We start from the raw sequence: 11,581 nt of genomic DNA, 5'->3' as shown, positions 1-11,581 counted from the left end.
CTCTGGAGAGTCAGGAGGGACCCGTCCTCTCCAGCTTCTACTGCCTTTCAAACTCTGGTTGGATTCTGGCTGCGGCAGCTTACTCATGGTTCTCCAGCTTAAGAGCCAGGATGCCAAAGAGGCCTCACTCAGTGAAAGCACAGTGGCAGGTGGGACGGATCCACTTTTATGTTTATATTTTATTCTGATTTCATAGTAATGGGCATTATAAGAGGATATGGTATCTGCTGTCTTGTAGGCTTTATGGCCCTCTTACTGAGCCATGTCTCACATCTGCAAGGATGCCCTACCTTCTCCATTAAGTGCATCACAGCACTGAGCTGCTCATCCGTGCTCTCTGTGGTTATTCTCAAGTTGAGATTGTGCAGGACTCTGTTGAGAACATCTTCATGTAGAGGCTGATGCAGCTGATCCGCAAGCCCCCAGATAGCTTGGGAATCCACATCCGAGACAAGAGTGACGTTGGCAGTCCCATACACTTGATCAATTCTGGCACCACCTTTTGGGTCAAAGAGCACAATCTGGAAGCGTTTTGGAAACACATTGAAAGATGCGCTCTCTGGTGTTAAGACAACATCCAGCATAGCACTTCTCTGGCCAGGTTCAAAGACCAGTGTGCCTTCTGTTCTCACAAAATCCTTCCCAGAAACAGCCGGAGAGATGAGGACACGACCAATTGTTTCAGCGCTCCTCAGCTCCTGAAGAGTAAACCCAGACAGGAAAATGAGACTATTCCTCTAAGGTTATCCTAAACCATTCTTATTTCTTGAACAAATCCTTCTTTTCAGTCAAGTAACTGGCAGCAGCTACACTGCCACTAAACATGGCCTTTCTACTTTTAGTAACTGCCCTCAATACACCACAGGGATGGCGAGGTTAGGGAACAGGGGCTCTACTCTGAAACTAATCAAGGAAAAGTACTAGAAATGAAATAACACTGCAGTCTAGAAAAGGATCCTCAGGTATGAACACAGAAAATGCTGGAGAACTAAGCTTGGGGGATAGAGAAGAAACATTTACATTTTAATCTCCCTCAGAAAGTTAGGGGCAGGGAGATCTGACGGCAAAGTTGGGGTGGGAGAGAAGGAATTCTCTCTTTCTTACCCTTCATCATGGAGATGAGCTATTGGATTGGTTTCCTAAGTAATATACATCTAACTTTTCAAATCATAGTGTTGCAGAGGTTTTAGAAAGTTCAGGATGAATACTCTAGCCAGGGAAAAGGCAAAATACTGTGTCTTTATTTAATACTATCTAAGGATTAAAGCCCTAGTTTACTTCAGCACATATATTGGGATCAGAATTGATAGGCATAAGACCTACACTCCTAGAACCCATGATTCTGGCAGAGGATACACAGTAGGAAACTATGTAATTAACGGTATGTTGCTCATGGATTTCTATGAAGGGAAGTAAGACAAAGTAGAAACAGACACAGGATGAGGTCATGGGTCCAACTGGAAATCAGGCTGGACAGGAACCTCCACAGAGGCCTCATTAAAGGACTGCCTACATGTTAACCCCAAGTGACAGATCTACATCTAAGGAGAAAAATCCCAGGCAACGAGAATAGCAGTTTAAAAGGCCCTGTGGTGAGAATAGTCTATTATAGGAAGAACTGGAAGGCCAGTATGAATGGAAGAGGGGAGTATTAGACACGGGCGTGAGGGGTGGATGGTCACAGCATGTGTGCCATTAATTGAAATGTAGCCAGACAACACAGAATTCAAACAGGAGAGTGGCCCATTTTTTAAGAATTCCAAGAATGCTCAGAGGAATAGGTATGCTTATATATAGTAAGGTTAAGCTCTGAGGTAGGAAGAAGAAACACAAGTCTCTGAGACAGCTCACTCAAGGAATAGATTAGTAGAAAGAGCAGAAACAGCCAGATTGGAACAGAGTATGAATGCAGTTAAATAGGATCTTCTGGCATATTCAGCACAGGGTGGGAAGACCATGAGAACTGAGGATGATATCTTATTGCTGGCCTGGATGGAAAAGTTACTCTATATGGCAGGAAAATGCAGGCAAGATATTTATGACATACACGAAGTTTTAGTGTCCCCTAGACATTTCACTGAAGATGCCAAGTTAGGAAAATCCAACACACAAAAGAATGTCACACAAACACCCCCACACATATATTTATAAAATCAGAATCATTAACACTATTATGATAATAGTCACAATACTATTTTCTTTTCCTAAGAATCTTTCCTAATCCCTCACTCCCTGCCTGCCAGTCCCTCGTTGCTCTCAGTCACTAAATTCTACATTTCTATGATGTTGCAATTTTCATATGTGAATGGAATCGGAACTCTATAATTTGGGGGATTTTTTTTCTTTCACACGATTAGGAGATTACACTGGCTGACATGTGTCTTGATGGCTTGTTCCTTAACACACTAAGTAGAGACCCACGGTTTATCTAACCTCTTGCAGACTGATGGACAATTTTATTACTAATAATCTACCAGTGACATCATGCAGTCTGCTGCTCATCTCTCTCCAGTCCTCTGACACAGTGTGCAGAGACTGGGACCCCTAGAAAGCATATGAATCTACACACACACACACACACACACACACACACACACACACACATTGCTGATGTGGACAACATTGAAGTAAAGTTTTTCTGGCATGTTTGACTAGAGAATACAAAGATTTTTTTAACCAAAAGCTTTCTGTCTTGCTCAACTGTCCCTTTGCTGAACCTTTCTCTAGAGAAAGCATATCTGCATGGTTCTATCTTGGCTCCTTGCACTACAGACTGCATCCCTATAGGGGATTTTCAATCCTTGCACTACAGACCGCATCTCTATAGAGGTTTTTTATTCTTTGCACTTCAGATTCATGGAGGGGGCGGTTCCTGCTCTTTCATTATAGACATTATATCTGTATGGAGAATTTTGCTCTTTGCACTACAGACAGCATATCTAAATATTATTTAATTTTTTCTTTTTCCATTAGTGAATCCATACGACAAGCTCTTCAGTTCAAACTTTTGAGCACAAGGCAAAAGAGGAAACTGTGGAACTCACCTCTCTGTGGACCACTTGGGGCCCAGATCCCTACTCATCCGATTGCTCCCCTGTAGTTTCAGAGTCACCTACTATTGTTTCTACACAATTCCCAAGGCCTGTAGTGCTAAGCAGGGAAGGGCATATCTGTTCCACATTAGAGAAACCAAATCTTCATTTATAGGAAAAGCTTCAGATTCTAGTTTTCACTTCCATGTTAAAACTGTAACACGACATTGGTATCAAAGCACTGAGTCTGTGATCTCAGGGCACTGTGGACAGTAACTGGACTAGCAGGTGTGTCTGCGTGCATACATATATCCATCTATCAACCCTGCAAGTCTTTCATCTGGGCATGTGAACTTGCTTATAAAAGCACCTCAAATATCTTCATTATAAGCTCACATGTCTAGTTTCCCTTCTTCTGCTCTATAAACTCATGACCTAATGGGGAAACACTTCATGGGGGAGATACAAGCACAGAACACACATTTTCTCATTTTCCTTTTCCTCAGAATCATGCTAAACAAAATACTAAAATCTCAACATGAATGAAATTGCTTCTCTCTCTGTTTGCAGTACTATAAAATTGTGAAAAATGGAGTTTATTCTTAGGGTCTCATTTAGCATGAATAATAAAAACCCAGAGACAGATATTGGGGTTCAACCTGAAGATCAGAAAAGTAAAGCAGCCAGCCATTGGCTCTTACCTCTACCTCAGTCTGAAATGGCGATCCTGCCTCCAGGAATCTCAGAATGAGACTGTGTGTGAGAGCCGTCTCCTCCCGTCTTATATTCTGCTTTGGGGCTGGGATTAAGGGTGTGCACCACTACTGCTTCAGCTTCTATGGTAACTGGTGTGGCTACTGGGATTAAAGGTGTGTGTCTCCACTGCCTGGCCTGTAAGGCTGACTAGTGAGGCTGTTTTAGTCCCTGACCTTTAGGCAAGCTTTGTTTATTAAAATACAGTCTCACACAGCAGAGAAAGGTCTTCTGGTATCTGATGTCTCCTAGCAGGTTTCCAGGGCAGCTTCCCACCCCTGACTCTAAATCTATCTTACTCTATCACACAAGCCACACATCATCACATGAGCCACACTACAATGAATATTGAATAAGACTTTGAGGACTAGAGCGCCAGACATGGAGGCTTAAAATGGGTGGATAGCAATGCTATGCACAGTTCTAGTTTCCTATCTATTTAATTCCTGGCGCTAAAGAAGTAAAGGAGGAAACACAGAGGGCCAAAATAGGCAAGCTATAATCTCCAAAATCATGCTTCAAGAAAGATAAATAACATTTTTTTAATGTATTAGAATTTTACTGGTAAACAAAGTAGAAAAAAGAGCACGTAGGCCTTGATATCTTCTTGTTCTCAGTGTTCCTCTCCTGGGCCCCCATAAACCAGCTAGTCTTGCACTGCACACCACATGGAAGGACAGAAGGACCGTGAGCACCAGAGCCAGTGCTCTACAACACATAAGATCAGTTAGTATTTAAAGATCAAAAGGGGCCGGGCGGTGGTGACGCACACCTTTAATCCCAGCACTCGGGAGGCAGAGGCAGGCAGATCTCTGTGAGTTTGAGGCCAGCCTGGTCTACAAGAGCTAGTTCCAGGGCAGGAACCAAAAGCTACGGAGAAACCCTGTCTCGAAAAATCCAAAAGAAAAAGATTGAAAGGGGGAAAAAAAATCAGAACTAGTTCGAATATAAGTTGTAGGCAACCTCTGGGTTTTTTGTCTAAGTTTTGTAGAGGAAGCATTTGCTGAGACCCCAGAGATGTGATGGAGCAGATTTGCATGTGATGTCTGGCATCAGACACAGCTCTGCCTAACAGAGCAATCCAAACAGAAAGCCTATAATTTTAAAACACGATTTCTTCGTTACGAGACAGAAACTCGCCTGATCTAGTGATAAAAGTGTGCTAAATAAACAGCAAGGTACCATGGTATCGTGAGAAAATATTGTTTAGATTATTGTTTCATTGTACTCGTTATGAATGAGAAGAATCTGAACACACGTGACTTTACTTTTCATGCCCACCTGGGTACTAAAGTTAACAGACATCATCATTCCTGTCCCAGAATCTCTGGCCACCTGCAAACTGATCAAAGTAGCCTTCTTCTGAGCCACTGCCAGCCGAGATCCCACAGCAAAGGAAATGAGACCCTGAGGTCCATCCGGCCTGGACACTTTAATCCGAGCGAATCTGGCACTGTTGTTTATAGCAGCCCCAGCTGTGACGTCATACAGCTCCACATAAAAGTGTGTTTCAACGTGAGGCACCTAATAGTGAGGAAAAGAAAGACTTAGCTATTACAGACAGAGTTCAATTTTTACAAATTTCTGTCACTAGGACATGCTATAGCTCATCTGCAGCATTATAGAAATGAATATATTCATGTATTCACATACTCATATATATGTGTATGTAACAATAACTGTCAAAGAAAACAGTTTATCCGCTTGTGAGTTTAGGGGAACATGAGAGGGGTTGGAGGGAGAAAAAGTGATATAATTCTATTTCAATTTAAGATATTAAAAAGAAATACATACTTAAGAACACATTTTATATAATTACAGAACTAAATTCTTCTATTAATCACTATGACAACTATTTTATTAACATAAATTTTTATTGATGCTGGGGATTTCCTAGCGTGCACTCCAATCACAGTCATTTCCCAGTTCTTCCATGTCCGCCTGCCATCCTCGTGCCTGCCCCTCACAAAAGAAAATTAAGAAAAGAAAAAGAAAAAGAAGAAAGAAAAGAAGAAACCCATTTTACTCCTCCCGTTCCCCGCCTCTGTATCATGTATCCTTTGCGGCCGTGGCTCTGGGAGGTGCAGTGTGTGTATACAGACAGCGCAAACAGCTCTCTTTGCGCAAACAGCTCTCCTTGCAAATGTTCATTGCAATGACATGTTGTGAGTTCAAGGCCTCTGGCTTCTGCTGCACCATCAATACTGGGCCCTCCCGGAAACTTCCCTTGGATCCCCTGCTATTGCCCCAGTAGTGGAGATCCTGCGGCTATGGCTCTACACTCCACACGCTCCAGCAATCACAGATGGAGCAGATGCTAGGGTGGGCCAACCCAGGGGCCTGGGCACGGGTGTGAAGCTGAGTTAGTAGGCCCAGCCTGCACCAGGACCACCCCCCTCAGGTAAGGGTTGGGGCCAGCGCTTTCATAGGGATGGTAAGGGGTGGGATCAGCTCTTCCAGACATGGCCCTCGCCTGCTACTTGGCCTAGATGTCACCGTGTCCTTGGGTGACAGAGCAGGTCACTCATATTAGTATGACCTGGTGGCAACGTGGCCCTCAGATATCAACATGGCCCAGATGACAGCCCAGACCTCAGGCATCTATATGGCCTTCGATGGTAACATGAGCCATGGACACCAACACAGACCCCAATCACAGTGGGGCCATAGACCCAGACATAGCCTTCGGCAGTAACACAGCCCAGACATCACATGGGCCCAGGTGGCCACATCGGCCGTCCATATCAGCCCGTTCCTCACTGCCATCTTCAGCTGGGATTCTCTCCGTGGCACACAAACCGTTCCATTTCCCCTGTCCCCCATTTCTCTACCACACACCTGTTTGTAGCGGCACTCACCTGTCTGGGCTGCTCGGGACCTGGCTATTCTTTTTTTACTGCTTTCTTTAAAACTACGTTTTCTGAAAGTGAGCTTCTCTCTGTAAGATAAACAACTGTGGTGGTTGGCATAAGAATGGCCTCTGTGGGCTCATATTTTTGAATGCTTAGTTATCAGGGAGTGGCTTGAAAGGACCAGACAGATTGGGATGTGTCACCTCATTGGAGGAACTGTATCACTAGAGATGGGTTCTGAGGTTTAAAAAGCCCATGCTGGACCTCGGCGTTCTCTTTCTGTCTATAGATGAGAATGCTGCATTCAGCTACTGCTCCAGTATCTGCCTACCTGCCATAATGATAATGGACTAAACCTCAGAAACTGCAAGTCAGCCACCCAGTTAAATGCTTTATTTCATAAGAGTTGCCTTGATCATGCTTTCTCTTCACAGAAATAGAACCTTGCCTAAGCCAAGATCCAAAGACAATGTACTTAAACTTAATAAGCAAATGTTGACTAGATAAAACGTATTCAGACAGCCAGCTAGTTAAACCAGTGAAAGCAAAAACTATTCAAATATTTTTCAAAATAGGTGGATCTCAAAATATGGCAATAAAAGATAATATCAGGTTTCATAAAGATTGCATAATTATATACATATATATGATATTTTAAGTATAAAAATAACAATGTTATAGTGTTTACTCCATGTGGTTAAAAGATATTTACATAAATAGTCAAAACTCAACATCACACATGATAGCAGCCACTACAACAGTGACGTCAGGTGAAAACCAGGGCAGAGCATGAAGTTGAATAACAGCACAGATTGCAAGAAACGGATGGGAGAAGAATTCAGCTTCATAAGATCTACTTATTTGCACTTACTATTGAGACACGGTCTCATGCGGCACAGGCTACTCTTGGACTCAGAGTGAGTTCCTGCCCCTCTTTCTGCTCCACTGCTGAAGTGTTAGGGTTACAGCCGTGCACCACTGTTTCCAGCTATGTGATGTTGGGGACCAAACCCAGGGCTTTGCTTGTGCGAGGCAAGCGCTCTGCCATCTGAGCTACAGCTTTTGTCCAAGAGTTTTTAAGTTTTTAAAACTTTAAACAAATATGAGGATATATTGGTAACAAATTCTGTAATTTCATATAATTTTCAAATTCTCAAAATACATTGTATCAAATCAAAATTAACTCTGCTCATGCTACAGCCTTGTTTTTCCCGTGAAATCACTCATTTTCTGAAGCCTGAATTGTTCTTCATAACACATTGTCAATGGTCTGTTATTACAAATGATTTACTCTTACAAAATAAAATCTGAGACATTTAGCAGTGTTTGTTAGCATCTTGGCATAGCCTGCTAAAAGTGACTTGATGTGTTTTCAAGTGCACGTGTCACTGTCTAATAATACATTAGGCATATTTTTATGTTCCAGCAGAGCCTAATCCATCCTTTATTCATGATCACTTAAATGATAATCATTATGTCATGAAACAAACATCAAATCCTTCAGTATTATCCAAAGACGTTCTATCTTGTTCTATCTTTCATAAGGAAATGCTCTTTTTTTAAGGAAATGTTCTTAATCCCATTTTCAATGTCAAGAATATGTATAGCTGGGCTGGAGAGATGGCTCAGCGGTTAAGAGCATTGCCTGCTCTTCCAAAGGTCCTGAGTTCAATTCCCAGCAACCACATTGTGGCTCACAACCATCTACAGTGAGGTCTGGTGCCCTCTTCTGGCCTGTAGGCATATAAGCAATTAGGATACTGTATACATAATAAATAATAAATATTTTTTTAAAAAAGAATATGTTTAGCTCTCCAACAGCACACAACCATTCTTTACTTTGTTGATATGCTGTCAGTATATGATAGAATGTGGAAATAAGTATATTCTTTCCAAGTAAAGAAACGATAGTTGGCAAGTGCAAGAAGCTGAAGCGGTAGAGAAAGTAAGGGCGACTTACTCAGGAGCTAATATCCTCAATGGCTGTGGGAACAATAGTCTCTTTGAACTAAGGGTTCAGCATATCAAATTCCAATAGACACTCGTGTCTTTATTTTCCAGTAAAATATTCCTTTTTCATTGTGATGATGATTAGAACATTACTTATAGCCACTTACCATCAAAAGAATGTGCTGGAATCCAAGTAAAGAACTATCTAAAAACTGAATGGTGTACAGATGGGTGCCTAAATATAATTAGACTAGAGACAAAGGAATCTTCCGGTCAGACAAAGAAATGCTCTATTCAAACAGTTCTATTGAGAAATAAGATGAAAGATCATATCTGAACCTCTCCAGACTTCAACATGATGGGAGACCTCTCCTGAACCCATTGCACACTAACTGCGGCGGGCCCCTGTACTGGGGAGGCGGTTGCACTTCAGGGTGGCCTTTCCCCCCTAACAAGTTTAAAATTCCTCTCTCTGGGCTCAGAATTGCTCAGAAGCAGAGAAGTAAAAACAATATCTTACCTAAATATTTTTCTAAAGGAAATTTGCATCAATGTCAAAACGTTTCATTTAGTTGAAGTAGATTTAGTGGTTTTAAGAGTGTGCCTGCTGTCTTGGTTTTTTACTGTTGTTATATAAATTAAGTTGACAAAAGCAAGTTGAGAAGGAAAGGGGCTTCTGGCTCACAATTCCAGTTACAATTCATCACGGGGATGGTGTCAAGGAGGTAAGAAGGTGGAGCAGCTAGGGACATTGCATCCACAGTCGGTGTAGAGAGCATGAGTTAGTGCGTGCACACTAGCGCTTAGGGCCGTCTCTCATCTTCATTTGGCCTACACAGAGGTACTGCTCACCTCCCAGGTGGCTCTTCCTACCTCAGTTAATAGAATTAAGAAAAGCCTTCAGAGGGGCCCTTACATGCCAATCTAATCTAGGCCATTCCTCGTTGAGACCTCTTTCTAAGGTCAAAACTATCCTACTTCTTAATCTAAATCTTGTTTTATATATTTTGTTAATGTAGAACCATGAAATAAATCATCTGGGAAAGGATGAGTTGACTGAAATTCAAAAGACGGGTTCTAACCTGTCTAAGAAATTGATTAGGCAAGTCAGTTAAATTCTTCCTAACTTGAAAATGAATGCACTGAATAAATGAGCCGTTGACTACAGGAAAAAAGTTAAGAAGTTGAGGGTGAACAAACTGGACCGAGGGAGACGGCACTTTAATCCTGTGTCGCTGTATGGACAGATGTGTTTTCTGCAAACCTTCGTGAGTGTTGCTGTAGCTACTGTAGACGTCTAGACTCCCTCGGGCTCCCGGCCCAGCCCTTCTTAGTAATAGCACCATCAATCATCTCTCGGGGTCAATTCCTTGCCAAGAACTGCACTACTAACCTTCACTCGTTATCATCGCATTTGCTCTTCCTAATGGCCCTTTGTTAACCCCTGTTAACCTCAGGAAGCTGAGCAAGGCTAAACAACCCATACAGCATTACCTAATTCATTAGTGGACGAACTAAGATTTGAACCAGGGACTTCTGTCATCAGAGCTTAGAGTCTGAACCACCGTACAGACTGCTAAACAAGCTTGTTGTGACTGAAACCACTTCTCTGGCAAGCACTGCAGACAGGTCTGAGGCCAGAAGGCTAGGACTAATTGTATCTGCCCACAGGCACATCTACATAGGCTCCCAACCTCACTGCAAAAAACCATGGCTGCTGTTTCCTGGCACACACTGCTAGCTCTCAGTTTACGAGAAACAGAATCCAAACTTGAAGAGCCAAATCCATTTTAAGTAATAAAGCATAATTTGTGAAAATGCATAGCAGGTTATAGTGTATTATTGTTTTCTTCTTCTTAAGAAGACAGCCATAGCCCCCTCCTTTACTCCTGAGATCGGGTCTATCCGCCCAGCCTGGCCTCAGACTGTGTTCTTCATGCCTCAGGCACTGGAGAACTTGGATTAAAGATCTGTGTCTCCACTTTCAGCTCATTCTTGGTTTAAATTTCCTTTGACTGATATAAGAATATGCCAACCTTGCCATTTAATCGCTGGAAAGACAAAGAAGACAAAATATTTGAAAATTTTATCTTTCTTATCTATCCAAAACAACTTAAATATGGTCTTAGGGCCTTGCTCTAGTTAGGACGATGGTTCTCAACCTTACTAATGATATCACCCTTTAACACATTTCCTATGTTGTGGTGACCCCACATAAAATCATGTTTTTGTTACTTAATAACTGCGATTTTTGTAAATACCTGTGTTTTCAGATGGTCTTAGGTGACCCCGAGGGATCACAACCCACAGGTTGAGAACCATGGAGTTGGGAGCCAGTCTAATGCAGTTAGAATCCTCTGTATCATCTCCCACACGGTGACACCCCTGCCAAGAGGACAAGCACAGAGCAGCCAGTCTCTGCTTAACTTGCCTTTCAGTCTGTGGGCATCGCCATGAAAAGTTAGAAGGATGAATGTGACCAAAGTGTTTTTGGGTACAGTACAAGAGCTAACACCCTGAACAGTGAAGCAGCGGCTGCTCACTGCCATGCAGCACAGCGCTGTGCTAACAGCTGACGGAAACCCCACTGAAGCAAGGTGAAACGCAATTACAGCATGGAAAATACTAAAATAGGACTCTAGATCTGTCAAAATACTAGATTTTTTAGCTATGATCAGCCACAGTAGTTGGACATTTGCTCAAAATCACTTCCTTGTAATTAATTCATAAATATCAATCTCTAAAATGCTTTATGATCAAACAATTTTTTGAACCTCGGGCAAGAGTTGATTAAATATCTCAGATTAAGAATAATTGGGATGACTCTGAAAACATAACACCACCATAAGGCAAATACGCTTCCAAAAATTTAAAAGTAATACAAAGATAAAAGCTAATGATATGCTTAGTAGCCACAAGAGAATTATTTAACTTAAAAAAAGAAAAACATATAGTTATCCTTTTGGCTATGGGAAGTAGACAAAATTGCCGGGG

General features: G+C 42.1%; 1 protein-coding gene across 1 annotated transcript in view; it reads right to left on the bottom strand.

Annotated features, from left to right (window-relative positions):
• Adgrv1 (adhesion G protein-coupled receptor V1) overlaps window positions 1-11,581 on the bottom strand; it is a 549,406-nt gene that overhangs the window by 321,258 nt on the left and 216,567 nt on the right. Inside the window, exons 77-78 of the mRNA XM_026783832.1 lie at window positions 5,067-5,309; window positions 291-698 (exon numbers count right to left, since the gene is read on the bottom strand). Of these exons, the coding sequence (XP_026639633.1) occupies window positions 291-698; window positions 5,067-5,309 (651 nt within the window). The remainder of the gene's footprint in view (window positions 1-290; window positions 699-5,066; window positions 5,310-11,581) is intronic.

This window comes from Microtus ochrogaster, chromosome 19, assembly GCF_000317375.1.
Source record: "Microtus ochrogaster isolate Prairie Vole_2 chromosome 19, MicOch1.0, whole genome shotgun sequence".
Lineage (NCBI taxonomy): Eukaryota > Metazoa > Chordata > Mammalia > Rodentia > Cricetidae > Microtus > Microtus ochrogaster.
Note: the sequence above shows the minus strand (reverse complement) of the source record. Positions and strands in the feature narration are given on the sequence as shown.